The following is a 19909-nucleotide window of genomic DNA, read 5'->3' as shown; positions in this document are numbered from 1 at the left end:
TTGCACTGTCAGATTTCTCCCAACCCTTTCTTCTTTAAATATTTATTCATTCATTTATTTATTTATTTAGTTTCACACATGGTACAGCAGTAATTCATTTCCTATACACAACCTTCCTTTCAATTAAAGTATAAAGTGGTGTCGGAATTTCTAAGTAGGAAATGCATTCCTGCCCGTGCGTTGCTGGTTTTGATGTCCTGGCTCCGGGTCCATTGTGTAACTGACACTACCAACATTAACAGGACACTAACATTAGAGCCTCTCATTGCATGTTTTATTTGGGTTTCCACCAGTGTGGAATTTCCAAAATTAGAGAGGGGATAGCCTAACATATGAAACAGGAAAACGCTACCGTGTAATCTATTTATTTCAACAAAGTAACTTTGTTCTAATTATCACCTATTTAACCAGTAGCTGTAACAGAATACAGTTACTTATATTTTGTATTTTAAATACATAACACCGGTACATGTATTCCCAACAGTAAATGCAGACTGTGTCGGTAGTTGCTTGATTTTATAAACATGTAACAATGGGACTGAAAACACCTGACAAAGAGGTGTGACTCAGTGCCTTTTTCCATGTAGCGTTCAGGTTTAGGTGATAATTATTATCAAAACCAACACTTATAGCATTGTTACAGTGTTTTCACTTTATAATTCACTGTTATTTTTTTTAAAGAAAGAAAAATAACATAGACACTTCAGTGTTGCCATTACTGTGAAGCTGCCTCTTTTATAATATCTATATTTCCACACATGAATGTGTTAAAAGCTACACATTGTGCTTTTTCTGCTTCATTTTCATGCTATGCTAGGCTAACCCGCTTTCTGGGTGTGGCTGAATATTTGTGACTACGATGCGTTTTTTTCTACAATGTTGAATTGTCTCTTTAAGGCTACTACAAGTTACAATTTCACTTCATGCTTGTAAGAAAAAATATTTTAAAAGAAATATAGAAGGAAATATTTGCCTATGTTTAATAGACTTTGCTCACAAACAGACTGCCGCACACACAAACACTGAGTTACGCTCATTTGTAACCCAACCATACTATTACTTGACTTTGTCTCATTGTACCCTAATTGAAACCAAAAATTCATCCTAAAATCAAAAGAAATTGTCCCAGTATGAAGGCTGGTCTCCAAAATGTGACCGTGTAGCACACTGAGGTCCCCACAACATAAGCAATACAAGTACGCATAAACAAAACAGCCACAGTAAAGTGAGCGTTTTGTCAGCACTCCAGTGAGAGCTAAATCCTCTGAGCTCTTTTTATGTCTCTCAACTCCTGTTTTCTGGCAGACTGCTGACTCATGCATCTCCCCCTCTCGTTCTCTTTTTGTGTGTTTATCTGTCTTTCTTTGTTTCTTTGTAAATCTAGTCGGTGGACTTTTCCCTTGTCTCCTCTTGCACAAGCATTTCTCTGGATTTTGAATAATTCAGCTACATTTCCACATCTTGCATCCTCTGTGTGGGTGTGAGTGTGCGCTTTCATACTGGCAATGTATGTGGTGGTTAATGCCATGTGGTATCTTTATGTGTGTAATCAGTCGTTGTGTTCCTGCGTCATGCTGTAGCTGGATAGTTGGTTAAATCGCTTAATGAGAGTAATGCCTGCTGTGTTTGGGCACAGAGTTCAGTGGGTAAAGTTGGTGTACATACCTAAGGCAACATTTTACTGCTGTTTGAAAATAAAATCCTCTAAACTGAATGTTTAGCTTTTAGCATGGTCATTCTGTTATAGGTGTTTATCATCTGTGAAGCATCACTGATGTTGTTGACAAGATGCACAGTAATGAAGTAAATTTTTGGATGCAGCATCTAGAAATCCCCTTTCCAAATAAGAAACATCTGGAGTGTATCTTTGTGAAAATAAACTACTAGTCAGCCAAGGAAAACGGGAACTATAATCTTGCATAACTGCAAAGAAGAGAAACATATGCTCTCTAATGGTCTGGGATTCAAATAGAGTTTTCATAGCTAACCCTTGGCAGAGTGTTAGCAGAGAGAAATCAGAAAATGTGCTCAGTGTACACTCAACAAGAGGACACAAATTGACTTTATCTCTACCATGGGCCTGACACGTTTAGTTTTCTGGAAGCCAAAACAGCACTGTTTGACTTTATCACAACCTAAACCTACAGGGTGATGCCAAGTCGAAAGACCCATCAAGTTGTCAGTTTTCCTGTCAGAGTTTTTTGGTGCCTGGCAAGAAATGCAAACACTGTGCAGATGGCAATGATTGAAAGCAATTAAAATCTTTCCTCAATGACACTTTCGAGGAACTAAGTCTGTAAATATAAGCATACAAACAGTTTTTGTACACACATTAAAATTATACAGAATTCTAACATGACTTGGGATGACTCAAGATACCCCAAAAATAATCTAATGACATAAAGGCAGTGAGTCAAAGTGCCAGTAGAGAGAAAATATATACAATTAGGGCTTTGAAAAACGGCACAACTTTTGTTTTGCCTCTCTAAACCACCACAGTAGATTCTTCTTTTAAATGTTTTCTAGCAATGACTAATCTGGTCTTTTCTTGCGTGTAACCAGACGTATCCACCGTGTTGTGAATTTGCAGCGCATGTTCTTGACTGTGACAGCGATATGCTTTTCTCCTTGACGGTGTTTTTGACTTGTCAAGATGTTGTGAAGCTGTTTTTCTTAATCCCGGAAAGAATTCACTATCAGCTACTGTAGTTGTCTTCTGTGGTCTTTCAGACCTTTTGGCATTACTGAATTTATCAGCGCATTCCTTCTTTTTAAGAAAGTAACATATTGTTGATTTGACCACTCCTAAAGTTTTTGTTATTGTCTTGGTCCCCGTGTCTTCCTGGCTGACCTAGTTTTGGGCCATATGTTTGCATTGTTATTGTTTTCTCTCTCTCTCTCTCCTTCCTCTCCTCTGTCTGCCTGAGCAGAGCTCATGTTGGGCTCCGGCCCTTGGCCCACGCACCTGGCATAATCAACCTGCCGCTGACCTGTGTGATTGCCGAGCCACTATTTAAAACAGTGGCTCAGTGCGCTTCTTAGCTGGATCATTGAGTAACCTTAGTAATCGTTGTTTCTGCAACCCTACAGTGGTTTCTGATTGTGCTCTATTTATGAATAGATTCCCAGACCTGTTCCTGTTTCCTGTCCTGTCCCCGAGTCTGGCAGTGTGGCGTGGAGTTTATTGGAGCGTAAGTGCCCGAAGAAGAGTTTGGAACAAAGTGTGGAGAGTGTGGGAGTGGAGTGTGTTTTGTGGACTCCTTTCCTTTCCTTCCCTGGACTTCCTGACCCGTCGCACTGTATATGTCTTCACCTGGTGTTTCTGTATAAATAAACTATAGACTTTTTTATTCTGAACGAGCTATGCTCCAGAGAAAAAAGGTTAAAAATACTTAATCAACTTAAAAACCTACAGGCAGACTGTTTTATTACAAGAGACTCATGGGCCTGTAACAGGTTTGAATGATGTTTCCTAATGTGTTTTCAGCCTGTTATAATTCTTGACAAAGGGGAGTAGCAATTTTAATACATAAAAATATTAATTTCACAATACTCGACACAGTTATAGATCCAGAGGGCGGATTCCTAATCGTTAAACTATCTATACTTAACGAAAAGCTATGTATTGTGAGTATAAATGGTCCAAATGTTGATGACCCCTCATTCTTCCACTGATTTTTTAGTACACTCTCTGAACACTTAGATTGCACAATCGTTCTTGGGGGTGACTTCAACCTGGGGCTAAATGGAAAAATTGATAGGCTCAATGCAGCAGGAACTCAGTGCAATTGGCAGTCCACAAATATAATCAAGCAGTATATGAGCGACTTTGGTCTTTGCGATGCTTGGCACTCCCTTCACCCCTGCAGTAAGGAATATACAACAGACTTAAACTTAATTATGATAGTGCAAAACATGAACAAAAATTGAGGAAGGCAAGGACTAAACTGGGAGAAAAACTAGAAACAAGTAAAAAAAGAAAGCAGACGCCTAAGATGTGAGGAATGCCGCAAATGACACACAGATGATTCAGCAACAAACAGAGGAAGACAAAGGGCTTAAATACACAGAGGGATAATCAGGGAATGAGACACAGGAGGAGAGCACAGCTGGGAGCAATCACACACAACGACACCGATAAGAAGCAAAACTGAAAACACTAACATGGGACATGAGACCGTCAAAGCAAAACAGGAAACAGTAGACAGCCACAGAAACACGGACTTGACGCTGAAACAAGGAGAAGCACAGACATGAAAACATAACTTGACTAGACGTGACACAAGGAACACACGGGAGGCACAGAGACAGAAACCTAAAGACCAGTCGCAACTGGTCGCAGCAGATGTCCGCCCCTCTCAGAACCAACCAGGGAGTTTTTCCTTCTCGCTGTCGCCAAAGTGCTTGCTCATAGGAGGTTATTTGATTGTTGGGTTTTTCTCTGTATGTGTTATTGTAGGGTCTACCTTACAATATAAAATGCCTTGAGGCGACTGTTGTTGTGATTTGGCGCTATATAAATCAAATCGAATTGAATTGAATTATAAATAAGCAGAAAACAATAGTGAGAATAAAAACCATGAGAAACAACAAATCCAAGAATATAAATTGATCAAAAAACACTGAGTCCCAGACCCAGTACTGTGACATGATGGCCCCTTTCACTTGCATTGACATCTTTTTGCACCTCATATCGATATTTCTAGTGAACTGCTCTAAAATGCTAATTCAACACTCAAAATCGACTCCAGATTGATCTTTAATCTCTTTAATTTTTTTTACAATACAATACAATGATGAATGATCATGTTGGTCATTTGTCATTACTTTTGAGCCACTGAACATGGGGAACCATACATAGAAGGACTGCAATTCAATAGTTTTTTAAAACCTTCTGAATTAAAGCTGAAAACTTGCATTGCAATCACCTCACAACTTTATTTATTATTTACTGTAATGATATACAGAGTCATATGAAAATTTAGCCTGTTATTAGTTTTATTTCATTTATGTCTATTTGTAAACAGTGGCTTTCAGATTGAATGGGGATGCTTGGCTTGAATATGTGCTTGCTGCACCAGAAGCCTTTAAAATTGCCTTTGGCCCCCTGAGGCTGCATCACTATATTAGCTGATGTGTTGCCAGATTGCACATTTATTTAACTGTGCTACTGACTTGTTGTTTATTGTAGACTGTACTATTTTTTTGCTCTTAATTATGATGCTACAACACAACAGTTTCCCTTGTAGAATCAATAAAGTATCAATCTGTCTATCATCTATCTGTTGGGTGAAATCTAAAAACAACAAATAAATAAATATCTGCATCATTTTTACACTTATGTATGAATACATAGATCATAGATTTCACCTGAGTCTGTATGCTCTGACCTGGATACACATCATTAGAAGTAGTTTCACTCCTGTCCCCTCCTTTCATTAACAAGTGTAAAAAGAGTGACACCTTTAACAGTATCGTAGAGTCACTGTTAACATGTGACTCAGAGTGAAATAAATAGGAAGGTAGAAGAAGGAAGGAACAGGAAGACTGACAGAGAACCTTGGAGAAACTGATGGCCTGTGTGTATCTGGACATGTGAGTGTCTGAGTGAGTTAGTGTTTGTGATTGTTCTGTAGCTCAAAGGGTCACGACCTGTTCATTCACCCAGAATCTCACACTCCAGAAACAGTCACCCTGACATTTGGTTACAGTCTTTGTCTTCTTGGCAGCCCATCTCTTTTTCTCCTCTCATGACCATCAGCATCATTGCTGAAAAGTTATCACAAAGCAGGGGCATGCTACCAACACCACCACAGAGCGCCTTCCTTAGTCTTTCTAATGTAGAACTGATTTTAATAGAGCAGACAGATCAGGGTCATAGCTGTCAAAAAGGAGCAATCTTCTTCTCTCTGTCACTAGCAGCCTATAGTACTACACCAAACATAGTGGAATAAGCATGTATAAAAACCAATGGGTTTCATTTTAAAATAGGCCAAGTACACCTACAAGGATCCATATATCAGAATGATGGAACCTAACATAAGAGATAAGAGACTGTCCTTAAACCACTGTCACGGCATCACAATGAAATTTACTCGTACTCAAACAAAAAAGCGAAAACTCTTAAATAATATAAATACAAACTCTCAAACACTTGAATAAAAAATATTAAAAGGAATACATACCTCATATATACAAAAGACTTGTGTGCAGTAGTAATAATGAAGGCTACATTAACAGATGGATGCATGGACAGAAACTAAAAATATTGTCATATTTTATGGGGAATTAATAAAGATGAAGTTAAGGTGAAGAGAGAGCTCTGTATTATGTTGTTGACTGTGGGAACTGTGATGTTACGTAATGGCGCAGATACTCACAGCATCTCTCTCTCTCTCTCTCTCTCTCTCTCTATATATATATATATATATATATATATATATATATATATATATACATAGCAGCCAGAGGCAGTGGCTCAAGGTTGAGTGGGATGCCTGCCAGTGGGACTTCTTAAGTGCTTCCCCATCACTATTCTGATACTGGCATAACAGCTTCGCCATCCACAGAAGCCCAGTGAGAATATGAGATCACTTAGAGGGTTGTTTCTGAAGGTAATTTCTCCTTCTTTCTCTTCTGCTATTTCTCCCGATATTTCTTCCTTCTTCTTAGCAACTGAGAGGTGCTGGTTTTTCTTCACAGCAGTTTAGCCATTCGATTACACACTCAATAACAATAATACCACTGAAAGCAGCATGACAAAACACCAAAAGAAGAAAAAGTACATCACTGGGGCTATTGCAGCACATACTGTAAATATGATCTTCTAGAAACCTGTTAATAATTGAATATAAATGTAGCCTTTGGGGACACAGAGGATGAAACACATGAAGAAAATAGGAAATAAAATACAGCCCACTTGCATGCCCTAAGATAACATAAACTGAATAATGTGTGCATAATGAGGAAAAAGATGTCCATCAGTCACACTCACAAGCCCGCGCATGTTTTTAGGCTTCAAACACATTGTGTTTGAACTGTGCTTGAACTAACTGTGCAGGCATTAGATTTTACATGTGACAGGAATTATCCATGTAACCTTAAATCAATGTTAGCACAGAAAACAGAATACTGCAGTTCAGTGCAACAGACCTGTCAATACTGCACTTAAAGCACTGTTATTGGTTTTCACTGAAGTGAAAAGGGCTTTTTTCTATGTCAAGATGGAGACATGTCATTATTGCCAAAATGAGAACAAACTAAGCCCCAGTTACAGCCTCTGAGTAGGAATATGTAACACTGAAAAGTTAACATCAGGCACAGTAATGTAACGTCAAGCTTATTTCCACCAACTCGTTAAAGGGGTAATATTTTTCTGTTTTTACTGATGATTAAAATCTATCAAAGAGTTCAAATGGAAATACACTGCCCGTAAAGGCAATCTGAAACTGCACTGTGTATATAAAACAACAACCAGCATCTTTTTTTCTTCATTTCTCCCACACGTGTTCCTCCTCCCCCTCAATCCAGTTTCCCTTCAGCTTTTCAGGTTCCATCCGTCTTCTCTTAATTTGCCAGCTCTTCTGTCCTTTCAACCTGCCTTTGTAATCCATATGATCCGTAACACAGCATATGATGCTTTCAAGAAGTGTACTTAAATGAACATGCGGTGGCAAATGACTTCTTGAAGGTATTTGAGGACAAATCAAAAACAAATCAGTGCTAAGTAAGATGAAGTTCAAAGAGTGATGAAGACACCAGAGATCTTCTGTTGCTATGGAGATATGTGTGTGTGTGTGTGTGTGTGTGTGTGTGTGTGTGTGTGTGTGTGTGTGTGTGTGTGTGTGTGTGTGTGTGTGTGTGTGTGTGGTCCCGATATTACTCATGTTATGGGGACCCAAATCTGCTTTCACAGTTACATCATGGTGACAAAGGGTTGTTTGCTGAGGCAGGTCATTCGATTATAAGGTGAGTATGTGCTTCATATCTAGAATAAAAGGTTAGAGTAAGGCATGAAGCAGCTGTGGTTAGGATGAGTCAAGCTTTTCACACACACACACACGCGCACACACACACGAAAAGCTCTGCTCTCCTTCCATAGTTACAGACAGCACAGCTGAGCTTTTCTTTTGGGATAAAAACTTAGAGCTGGATGCAAACACAACATCCTCATCTCTCACATTAACTCTTGCCCGCATGGATATTGTTCAAGCGTCACATGAGCCAGTCACCGACCGCACGTGCAGGGCGCACGGCATTGCCAGTGAGAGAGGAGGCGCCGGATAGTGCGCATGATCGCGAGTAAGCGCTGAGACCACCCGGCAATCTCGTGTTATCCTTTGCTCAGCTCTTCAATTTGGACTAAACTACTGTCATTAGTGGAGAAATCGGCGCGATCAGTAGTATTTGAGTTCCTAGAAATCTTAAACAACTTTTAAGTTATTTATCTCAACACTGACGTGAAGGTTTGTTGAGGCATTTCAGCACCGGACAGCGCTTTCTCTCTGCTTGGCTCACAAGTGCGCGTCTGGCACGTGGCAATGACTATCCGTCATAGCTGGTGGGGGGCAAAAGGAGAGAGCATGGCGGACTCTCCATAACATCCTCCCCACAGCTGCTGCTAACACGAACCACGAGATATGAGCATACCGGAGTTCCTTCTGGAAGTGTCCATTGTGATAATAGCTGTTGTTTCTCTGCTGACCAACTTGTCGGTACTGCTATGTTTCGTTCAGAGCAGCGATTTAAGAGCCCATGTACCAGGAATCTTTATGATAAATCTCTCTTTATCTAACATCCTCCTCAGTATTATCAACATGCCTGCCACTTTTCTGGGGGTGGTCAGTGGCGCAAACCCCTTGGGGGACTTGTTCTGCCACGTCGTCAGCTTTGCCGAGACTTTTATCACCAGTAATGCCATGCTGAGCATGGCGGCGCTGAGCATGGACAGGTGGATAGCGGTAGTATTTCCTCTGAGATACTCCAGCAAGATGCGCTACAGGGACGCTTTTCTGATCGTGGCCTACTCCTGGCTTCACTCTCTCATCTTTTCTCTCACTCAGCTGATGATGAACTGGGGAGGCTACAGCTACACTTACGCCTCATGCACAGTTCACCTGGACTTGGACCAGGTGTCTCAGCTGGGAATCTACGCCACCTTCACAGCGCTGTTCCACGGTAGCAGCTTTGCGCTCTGCCTCCTCGTCTTGTGCTTCGCTTACCTGAAAGTTTTGAGAGTGGCTAAGTCACACTGCAAGAGGATAGATGTAATTACAGTGCAGACTTTGCTTCTGTTGGTTGATATCCACCCCAGGTAGAGTGTTTTCTTTGAAAAAAAAAAAGTTTGACATGCCTCTGATTTCAAAACAGCTTAATTGGATAAAATAAATCTCTACCAGTTACGCCATACTGAAAAAAACGGTTGCGTAATATTAGGTAACATGTTAATGAGTTTATTAATTATTAATGTCAGAAATTAATGTGGTTTTTTTTATCAGTGTGAAGGAGAGGTGCCTAGCGCAACGGAAGAAGAGAAAGCAGCGCGCCACTAAAAAGATCTGCGTCTTCATTGGCTCCTTCATCCTCTGCTTTTCACCATATGTTATCACCAGGTAAGCCTTCCAGTGTAGTTAAGTGGAATGGCAGCATGGCACCAAGTCCGTTGTGACATTTGACTGAACTTTGTTTTAAAATGTGAATGTCTTCTATATTTTATAATATTAAGTCGCGAATATATCTAGAATGTATACATCTTCCTTAAAGTTGAGTCATTACTTCTGTAACACAGCATCATAATTAGCCCTAATAAGGTTTCATTCATTGTATGAATGTTGCAGTGGATTGCATTAGACCCTTTATTTGAACAGTAAAAATATAAAACAACTTGCCTCTGAACCAATATAACAGGGGAAGAACCCCCATGAAGGCAACAGATGCCTTTTGTTGTTTCCATAACTTTCCATGCTATAAATACACATCCGGGGAAGTGGAATTTACTTTTTCTGTCTTACTCCCACAGGTTGGTGGAGTTGTTGCCCTCTGTGCGCATCCCTCGTTACTGGGGCATTGCCACCAAATGCTTGTTCTATGCCAAGGCTTCCAGTGACCCATTCGTCTACTGTCTTCTGCGGCAGCAGTACAGGAAGGTCCTGGTTAGTATTATCAGCCGAGTTGTAGGAAAAGATCACTACTTACTGTCTGTGACCAGTGCAAGCAGCACATTTGACACCACAGATGACAGCTGTCTTGCCAGGATTACTTGAGCTTGATGTGGTCATTTTTAAATGATTTAATGCTTTGATCTTTTTTGTAAAAGGTCACAGTCTTTAAAGTCAAAAAGGTCAGCAGATTGAAAGAAGTCAATGCCTTGCTCAAGGACTTTTTAACAAAGAACTGTGTCATGTGACTGTTAAAGGAACATTATTTTCCACTGGGAGAGCTGTGAAGGACACATAACAATTCATACTGAACGGCACCTCTCACGTCCGATGTGTGCCGAAGCCTTTTCAGCCTCTACAGATTGCTGTTTCCATAGGGCTCATTAGTTTGCCTGGAGATGCACAACCACATGAAAACTGCAACATGTTTAGTACTGTGGAAATGTATCTATAAAGTGTGATAACACTGGATTTGTCCATTTGCTCATTTATTATTGTTTTATGCTTACATTTTGTTTGTGTTAATGACTGAAATAGAGTGCAAAAATAGATACAAAGAAGATGTGTGAAATTGTTATATCAGAGCACTTTCAAAAATAAACTCCACTGCCACAGATGAAAATCGAGTCTTCTATTTGAGTACTTAAAGTGAGTGTATACTGCAATACTGCATCAGTCTAGACTAGTGAGTCAAATATTATGATCGTGATCTTTTATTAACTGATATGAACTGAACATATTTTAAACTTATATTTCCACGTGTCTCTGTTCATGCATAAAAATCAAGAAGTATCCAATATTGAACGGTTAAACGAAAAAATTAGAAACCTGTGATCTAGAATCTTGTGAAGCTATCATACTTATTTTTGAATCTTTTGCTGCTACCTCTTAAGCCCATGGAAACTGCTGCTAAGCACTTTAAATCCCTGTTACAGCTTGGTAATGGCTTATTATTCTTACCAAAGCCGGGAATACGAAGGTCGGTGAAGATTTTCAGATACCCTAATGGTGCAAATCTATCCATACACTGGTGTGTGAACAGCCTCTGCAGCGCTATTATGTCAAATAATAGGCAGAGACACAAACTTTTCTTACTCCCACCCCCACAAGCCACGTTTCTTCCTCGTGCCCACACCCCACATACACACACATACGCGCACAGCACTCTGTGCAGTGAAATATGATCGGCACAGCCGCGCTCCTGGTTCGCCTCAGTTTTTACAGGTCAGGGATGCACCGATAAAACAAAGGAAGGAGGTTTCCGTCCTGTGGGTGGTAATTATCATCCAGCATAGAAAACGAAAAGTGGCAGCTTCAAACACACACTGCCACATCACACACCGAATTTTCTGGCAGCGCAAAGCACTCCAACATGCAGCTAGGACTTTTGGTAATGTTTCTTTTCTGGGCGAAAACTTCGTTGTGCGTCCCGCAGCAGAATTGCCATCCAGGAGACGAGTATTTAGGTAAGGTCATCTGGTCCAAACAAATACGCGTACCGTGCAAACCCAAACCTGTGATGCATGCTTAGAGTCCGTGGGAGTTAAACCATGTAACTTAACGTCCACACGGTTTAGCTGATAGACTGCTTTCGACTTCCGATGTTAAGTTACCCGGATACTAATTCAAATAATTTTAAGGCCTACCTATTCATTTTAATTCTCTGCTTCGAGACAGCTAATAGGCGCTTTTTTAGTCTGCATATTTCTCAGTTTTATTACATAATAGCCAAATTAGACTCTGCAGAGACGTGTAAGGGAGATTTAAGAATAAATGTGTGTGACAGACTCATGGCCAGCTGCTGTTTGTTTCTGAATAAACGGTGATTTTAAATGGAGTTTCTTCTTTGGATTGTTGTTACGATGTCTCCATCTAGCGTTCAATGAGCGATGTTTATATATTTTTGAGTTTGTATTATTTATTTTTTTCACAGGAAGATGCAGCAACAGTGCATATGAAGAAAAACGTATGTGAATTTTTTTTTTACTGGACAAATTTTTAACTGCATGGATTGAATAACGATTGGGTAAACCTAGCCGTGGAGCATGGCCTGACCTTTGAGTCAGGTAAAACAGAAGAGCTGTACCTAGAAGATGCAGCATGCATCTGCTCCAGATAGATGAGACAGATCTGTAATCTCTGACATAAAGAAAAAAAAATGCAGTACCAAGGCTCAGCCTGTATGGGAGGATTTGTGCTTGTCTATTCTGTGATGAGGTACTATATCAGACAAATTAGCAGTTTTCCCACAAAATCTTATAAAAGCAAATGGTGCTTGCCCCCCCCCCCCCCCCCCCCCCCCCCAAAAAAAAAAAGTGAGTCCCATTGACTCTCATCCAAGAGACAGTGAACAAGTCATAACAAGTCAGGGCTAATGGCACATAATCATACAACATCAGAGCTCTGAAGGCTGGTGAAAAACTCAAACCATGTAATCCATATGAACTGTATCCAAAGAGATAAGGCATTATCTTCAAACTACTTGTAAATATGTGATTTACAGTATAGTCTTTATATTTGAGCACTGGCGGGGAAAAAAACATGTAAAGAATACTTAAAAATAATGATTTAGTCAAACCATGTGTGTCCTCTTTTTGACTCCTTATCTTTCTTTACATCTATTCTGCTCCAACAGCTAAATGCACAGAGCTGAACCTGGGCTATTGTAATGATATGGAATACTCTAGGTAAGTAACAGGGCTTGGCCAAGAAATCTGTGCCAACAAAAACTGTAACTACACAACGGTCTCATAAGGTGCTGTTTTTTTTTTTGTTTGTTTTTTTGTTTTTATTGTTTTACATGTTGATGTAAATCATGCTGTTAAAAATCATGTATACATTATATCCAGAACCATATTCCCTAACATCCTTGGTCATCGGACTCGTTTGGAGGCAGAGTCAGGGGCAGAGTACCTCCTCCTAAGTGTCATCCATGGCCTTTTGAATGGGGAGTGCTCCCCTGAGATTCGTCTTGTAGGTTGCTCAGTACTGGCCTCACCCTGCAGAGATGACAAGATGGTCAAACCCTGCCGGAGCACATGTGAGGCACTGAGGAAGGACTGCACACATGCCTTTGAGGCCATTGAGATGGCCTGGCCTTATTTCCTGGATTGTGACCGCTTCTTTGCCAGTGACCAAGAAGGCTGCTTTGATCCTCTGGCAGGGCTGAAAGGTAAAGGTCATGTTAATGCACTGTATACTGCCTGAGTAAGTCTGACGCTCTTTTGAAGCACTCTTCTTGGCTTCCCCTAAATCTTGGTGTCCCTCCTCCAGCCAGACAGGAGCAAGCACTGTCCAGTCTCTCTCCTCAGGAGCCCAGTACTATCATTCAGTTCACCTACACCTCCAATGCACAGATGTACAGCATCCTGAAGAGAACAGCAGCCAAGTGCTCTCATATCTCCCACGTCTACAGCATTGGACGGAGCACTGAGGGCAGGGATCTACTGGTGATTGAGTTCACCAACAACCCAGGACAACATGAGCTATGTGAGTAAGGAAGGTTAATGCAAATGTATGATGTTATTTAAAAAAAAAAGGTTTTACCTCTCTAAGACTTGGGGAAAACAAATGGTCAGATATTTTACATACAGCATTGCTATTTGTGATCTTATCAGCGAATAGCACCTCCTATCAGCTCTGCAGGGTTTTACCATTATTTAGCTTGATGTCTTAAATGCAAGATCCCTTACTCATCTTTATTCGTTTGGCTTTATATTAGCCCTCTTAAAATTGTTTCTAGCTTTATATTTTCTACACTAAATATATATATTCTCAATATAGTGTCAGCTAACAAGCCAGGTGCTTTCTTTAAAAGTAGATAATTGACACAAACATACCTGAAAGGTTATTTTGACCCCCTCCCCTCCTAGGTTGTTTAAACATACACACACATTTATTAAATTCATCAGAACAACTACCTAAATACATAATTTGATTTGTGTTTATTGCTTGTTCTGCTCAAAATGGCAAAAGTTTAAAAAAATAAATAAGAGAATGCAGATTTAATGATTTGCACTTCTGTCCATGAACTGTAGTAGAGCCAGAGATCAAGTTGGTGGGCAACATGCATGGCAACGAAGTGCTGGGCCGCCAGCTGCTCATCTATTTGGCCCAGTACCTGTGTTCGGAATATATCCTGGGAAACCAAAGAATTCAGACCATCATCAACACCACTCGCATCCATATTCTAGCCTCCATGAACCCCGATGGCTATGAGCTAGCCGCCTCAGAGGTAGAGGATAACAATGACCCGGAGCTCATCAACCATGAAGTAAATATTGTTAACAGAAAAAAGACAAACTGTCATTATCCGATCTCAATTTATTAATTGATCTTGGTCTATTTAGTCTGCTCAGCTTCAGGTGTGAAGGTGGAAGAGTGGGTCAATCTGCTAAGAACAGCTAATGCACAGAGCTTTTCAATGTGGATTGTGGACTGTGAAATTTGAAACCTAAGAGGAAACTTTTAACTATTTAATACATAACCGTGTAAGCACAGAAGCTCTACGAAATGACTCCAGGCTTCCACCTCCTACCTCTTTCTCTGTCAGCCTGTCTGCTTGTCTGTCTACATAGTCTTGTTGCCCAGGGCAAGTCCACCTACTCCCAGACAAATGCATAAACTTTGATTTGAATTTGCCAGGGTTTCAACATTTCTGAAATTAAGTGTGCATACATATCATAGCTGGCAGTGGGAAATCTGCATGTACCTTGCTTCACTTATCTAGCCCGTTGAGTAGTTGTAGAAGTCTCTGAGCTCTGTTTATTCTGGCATGCATTATGCTGGATTCTCAAACATGGCGAGACTTCTGTGCTGGCATCTCTTAATGAATACTCGGAATAACAACACTGGTGGTGGAACATTTATTTGAAATGTTGCATAGGCATGCAGCCTTGATGTTGTGCCTCTGCATAAAAAGAATACACTGACTGTCTCCATGCTTTAATGTGTGTATCATCTGTTTGATACAGGATTGATAAAAAGATTATGAAGTCCACTGTTAGAACTGCCATTGTCATTGCATGTACTGTGCAGTAATTTAAATACAGCAGCACCCACAAACACATTTACTGCTCTGAGTGATTTATCCAGAGAGCATGATTTAAATACAAATGACAGTTTAGAGTGTATCACACATTTTATATCAATATGACCATATTTTAAATGTTATGTACTGCATGTAGTGTGGTAACTTTCCATTTGTATTTATTTAAAAAAGAGAGAGAGAGAGTTAAAACAGAATGTTGAAATATGTGTTCTGTATATGGACACATATACATAAATGTTTACAGCATGTAACAATTTAAATAATCCAAAAAAATAACTTTGTTGATTATTTGGATGAGATAAAGAAATAGTTGTGCTCATTCCAATTTTATTGCATGGTTGTGCTTACAATGACAATAATGCTTATCTCATCTCATCTTATGTTTAAGACTTAATGGTTTCTGCTTCTATTCGCTACTCTTTCTCTTGACGGATATATGATTTTGTCTTCATGTTAACAATAGAATTAACAGTCATAGTCTAACATGTTCCTTCTTGGATTCCTGACTAATAATCATAATATCTTGCTCTTAATATAGTCACGGCACCTACTAATGTCTGGACATGACATCGTTACAGTTAATGTTGTCATCAGTCTCAGCAGCCTTACACATTTTAATGCTTTTAGTGTGAATCTAAATGTTTCAGGGTCACTTGTTGAATGGTTGGACCAATGGTCGAACCAATGCCCAGAATATTGACCTGAACCGGAACTTTCCGGACCTTACGTCTGTCTTGTACCGGAATCGACGCAGCAGGCACTACCGTACTGACCACATCCCGATTCCCGACGCATACTGGTTTGGGAAGGTAAGAAGGCAGTACCAGAAAGTTGACTCTGTTCCTCTGGACGTAGAGATTTTTCAGTGGCAGAAACGTTTTGTCAGTCATCCAAATGACTTCTTCAGTCCCAGCGGACTGCAGGTTTCCCCAAACTTATTACCAGAACATTTGCATAATGACTGAAACTAGCAGTTTTAGTTTCTCACACTGAAAATGCTACATCCAGATGACCAGAAGCAACTTTTTAGGATTTCTGTACATGGATGATTGAGCATGCATCAAGACTTAAGAAGGTAGTACTAATTTACTAACAATTACCAGAAATAATCTCCAGCAGTTATTTCATATTGGCTTCCAAAAATGATTCAATCTTTTCTTTTTACTGTAGGTGGCACCAGAGACTTACGCAGTGATGAAGTGGGTCAGGTCTCTGCCTTTCGTTCAGTCTGCCAGCCTCCACGGAGGGGATCTGGTGATCTCCTATCCATTTGACTACTCTAGACATCCTCTTGAGGAGCGGATGTTCTCCCCCACTCCAGATGAACAGGTAGGGGAGTGGAATTTTATAGATAGCAGATTTCTAATAACAATCAATGTCTACCTTGGCCAATAATCTGCCAATGCTCAGGTCTTCAAGCAGCTGGCTCGCACATATGCCGATGCTCATGCCACTATGTCAAACAATGACACAGAGAGGTGTGGTGCCTCCTTTTATCGAACTCGGGGGATTATCAATGGGGCACTGTGGTACAGTTTTGCTGGTGGTGAGATACTTTTAACTCCACTCCTTAATTCTCACAGCAAAAGACATAAATCAAACTTCTTTGCGTAAATTTTTTTCCCCCAAGTTTCCCACAATGTGTGCACCTCTCCTACTTTTTGCAGGTATGTCAGACTTTAATTATTTACACACTAACTGTCTTGAGATAACCGTGGAGCTTGGATGCGACAAATTCCCCTCAGAGGCTGAGCTTTACCCAGAATGGAAGAGGAATAAAGAAGCTCTCCTCAGTTTTCTTGAATCTGTAAGTGCCACTTTTTTTTTCTTAACTGTGAATAAAAAGAAATATCTGTTCAAATAATAATATTTCAAAGTTAAACAAGATATAGTAGTATGTTCATAATCTATATATATATATATATATATATATATATATATATATATATATATATATATATACATATATATATACTATACTATACTATACTATACTATAAATCATCGATGGTAAGTGAATTGCTAAATTATAATGTTGAACGCATGGATAATTACTCTGTTCAGGAAAAAACTACGCTTGACAAATCTTGCCATTGTATTCCTTTTCTCTAAACAGGTCCACAGAGGAATAAAGGGAATAGTTAAGGATGGTAATGGTAATGGAATAAAAGATGCAACAATTTCCATCAGGGGTGTTAGAAAAGATGTCACCACAGGTATACATAACTATGTCAGTATTTGATGTGTTGGAGTCTTACTTTTGTAAATGTGTAAATTAACCTTAGACAATACACATTTTACTGATTTTCTTCTTTTAACTTTCTTCACTTTCCCTCCCACCGTTCTGCGTCTACTTATTGCCTTTCTTCCAGCTGAAGATGGAGACTATTGGAGGTTGCTTAACCCTGGAACTCACATCGTGACAGCCACAGCCAAAGGATACTCCAAGGTCAGCAAGAGAGTTTATTTGCCTCACACCATGAGCAAGGCTGGACGTGTTGACTTTGTCCTGCAGAAGGTTTGTCTTCAAAGTCCCGCTGTACCCTCTGTACCACCTTCTTTTAAATATTACCTCCTTCCTCACCTCTGCTCTAACATTTTCACTCATGTCCTGCATCCAGGTTCCCGTGGAGCCCGATATTGATGACCACCTCTTCCCCACATCAGACACATGGGATCGATTTGACCCCTACAACCAGTTTGAGCAATACAGGGATCCAGATGTGGGTGATAGTGGGAGAGAGAGGGAGGAAAAACCATGGTGGTGGAACTACTTCTCCCAGTCTGGTATCTCACCTCCAACCTGGCTGCTGAGAAATGTGTAGACACATTTGGGACAATAAAGATCCTGATTACCACCTCCACCACATAAGGAGACTGGTGAAGGACCATTTTACATCCAGTCCCACTGGTGTTCTCAGAGGTGTTTATGTAGCAGGAGCTGTGACACTAACCAGCAGTAACTGAACACATTGCAGTACTTCCTGTAAGGATGTGAATTAGCATTTTTTCCAAGGGGCAACACATTTAATTTTGGGCTGTGAGTGAGATTTGGGGGCAGCATTGCTTTGAAGCAGCATTTACTGAATAATGAATGAAATATGGATGCCACAATCATCCCCTAAAACCTCATCACAATAGAGAACACAATAGAAGAAATGGGACTTGATATTTTGCTTACAGTTTTACAACACTGCATCTGCACACATTTGTGTACATTAAAAAATGAGTTGGGATTTGTTATGTTTATTTTTTTATGGGCATGTACAAGTAAATTTCTTGTAACATTTATCCATATTTCATACAATACACAAAAAATGTAAGCCCACTGGATCAGTAACAGCATGTGACATAGAGCTTGGATTAGCAGCAACACTGTGCCATCTCAAAACTGTAGAAAGCCTTGCTTTTCCCCCACAAGCATAACAAATAAACAGTGAATATTTCTGGCACTCATTTGTTTCAATGAATCAACTTCGGGGAGTGGTTTTCGCATTATGTCACTAGAGGGCGCAAGAGAACATATAATGTCATTTTCGTCGACTTCAACAATGAATTCTCTAATTAGCGTAAAGTCCATTTGTATTCTTCATTAAAGAGTTTATACATTTATTTATCCTAGTGTTTAGTAATTTGTTAAATGTTAGAAAAACATTTCACAGTTCAATTAAATTTCCACACTTTGATTTTTCTGATTTTTCTGCGTTGAGTTAAAGCTCCATGCGAATCTCAGGAATACCCAGAAGAGAGGATAAGCTGTCACAGTGAAGTTGTTTTTATTCTTATGTTTTTAAGCTATCCAGCGGAAGAACATGTAGCGCTGGTGTGCAAGTGCGTCCTGTATCCTTGCGCCTTATCCAGGTGCTCTGTTGTGATTTTTAGCATTGAACGACAGTTGTTTTGCTAACAAACTCCGTAGTCATATATGTAGTACCACAGTTAATGCTGCCAGCTGCTCCGTTCATTATTACTCTTTGCGTTTCTGAAAGGAGAATGTGAACTGACAGTTGGCAAGTTATTGACTTGTATCTGCGAGAAAAGCCCAGCGCAACAATGCTATTTTTCAGTTTGACACATGACTTTCCTTCAGGTGCAAACTTTAAGGTGATATAGGCTATGTTCACACAGAGGTAAGTTGCGCAATTCCTAACAATTTGTAGGCATATTTAATTCAAAACAGATTTAATTCTCCCCTTTCCAGGTTAAATGCTTTTCACCTCTGGGTAGTTTGGTTGAAGTATTGTGGGTTTTGTGGGAAGAGTTGTTTAAGCGTGCACTTCCCCTCCATTGCTCTTCTGTTCGGGCCTATAGCCTATAAAGTAGAAATAGTAAGTACTAGTGATACTAATACAGTGAAGCAACCTGAGTTGGGCTGTGTAGATTTTAGAAACACTCTTCTTCTGAGTCCTCACTGAACCGTGCTGCTGATATTAAAGCAAGAACACGGTTATACTAGATGTAGGTTTTCTTTTTGAAAAGGCCATATTTGCATCATGCTATAATTATCTTTTTTTTCTCTTTTTCCAAGGCGGTGTGTTCCCAGATGCCTCCTCCTTATGTTCCTGGAGTGAGTTTCCAGCTGGCAGTCTTCCACTAAGGTCTCTGGCCCTCTCTCTTTCTCTGGCTTTCCCAGTGCACCATGTAGTCACTTTCAATCTGACTGCATCAGTTTCTTCAACATAACACTTTTTAACACTCTGCA

At 40.0% G+C, this 19909-nt stretch overlaps 2 protein-coding genes across 3 annotated transcripts; both read left to right on the top strand.

Annotated features, from left to right (window-relative positions):
- Positions 1 to 8174: 8174 nt before the first annotated feature.
- gpr78a (G protein-coupled receptor 78a) lies at positions 8175 to 10762 on the top strand. The gene is made up of 3 exons (XM_004538870.2): positions 8175 to 9313; positions 9498 to 9611; positions 10019 to 10762. Exons 1-3 carry the CDS (start codon positions 8640 to 8642, stop codon positions 10260 to 10262), a joined length of 1032 nt encoding a protein of 343 aa, XP_004538927.1. The 5' UTR covers positions 8175 to 8639; the 3' UTR covers positions 10263 to 10762.
- A 559-nt stretch (positions 10763 to 11321) lies between these two features.
- On the top strand, positions 11322 to 18659 carry cpz (carboxypeptidase Z). Of its 2 annotated transcripts, none has more exons than XM_004538872.2 (13): positions 11322 to 11623; positions 12091 to 12123; positions 12793 to 12844; positions 13007 to 13329; positions 13431 to 13646; positions 14195 to 14391; positions 15855 to 16016; positions 16378 to 16536; positions 16618 to 16753; positions 16875 to 17014; positions 17324 to 17423; positions 17580 to 17725; positions 17829 to 18659. In XM_004538872.2, the coding sequence occupies exons 1-13, from the start codon at positions 11530 to 11532 to the stop codon at positions 18030 to 18032; spliced, it is 1962 nt and encodes a 653-aa protein (XP_004538929.1). In that variant the 5' UTR covers positions 11322 to 11529; the 3' UTR covers positions 18033 to 18659. The 2 variants fall into 2 exon arrangements, with proteins under 2 accessions (XP_004538929.1, XP_004538928.1); XM_004538871.2 differs by having other exon boundaries at positions 11323 to 11623; positions 14195 to 14430.
- The last annotated feature ends 1250 nt before the right edge of the window (positions 18660 to 19909 follow it).

This window comes from Maylandia zebra, linkage group LG6 (genome assembly GCF_041146795.1).
Source record: "Maylandia zebra isolate NMK-2024a linkage group LG6, Mzebra_GT3a, whole genome shotgun sequence".
Classification (NCBI taxonomy): domain Eukaryota; kingdom Metazoa; phylum Chordata; class Actinopteri; order Cichliformes; family Cichlidae; genus Maylandia; species Maylandia zebra.
The sequence above is the reverse complement of the archived record's forward strand: the minus strand, read 5'-3'. Positions and strand labels throughout refer to the sequence as shown.

What these genes read in the sequence shown, in the direction of transcription:
- cpz (XM_004538871.2), top strand. Translation starts at nt 11,530, where the DNA reads ATGCAGCTAGGACTTTTGGTAATGTTTCTTTTCTGGGCGAAAACTTCG. An exon ending in CAGTGCATATGAAGAAAAAC is followed by an intron (nt 12,124 to 12,792) that starts GTATGTGAATTT and finishes CTGCTCCAACAG; the next exon opens with CTAAATGCACAGAGCTGAAC. An exon ending in ACGCATACTGGTTTGGGAAG is followed by an intron (nt 16,017 to 16,377) that starts GTAAGAAGGCAG and finishes TTTTTACTGTAG; the next exon opens with GTGGCACCAGAGACTTACGC.
- gpr78a (XM_004538870.2), top strand. Translation starts at nt 8,640, where the DNA reads ATGAGCATACCGGAGTTCCTTCTGGAAGTGTCCATTGTGATAATAGCT. An exon ending in TTGGTTGATATCCACCCCAG is followed by an intron (nt 9,314 to 9,497) that starts GTAGAGTGTTTT and finishes TTTTTTTATCAG; the next exon opens with TGTGAAGGAGAGGTGCCTAG. An exon ending in TCACCATATGTTATCACCAG is followed by an intron (nt 9,612 to 10,018) that starts GTAAGCCTTCCA and finishes TTACTCCCACAG; the next exon opens with GTTGGTGGAGTTGTTGCCCT.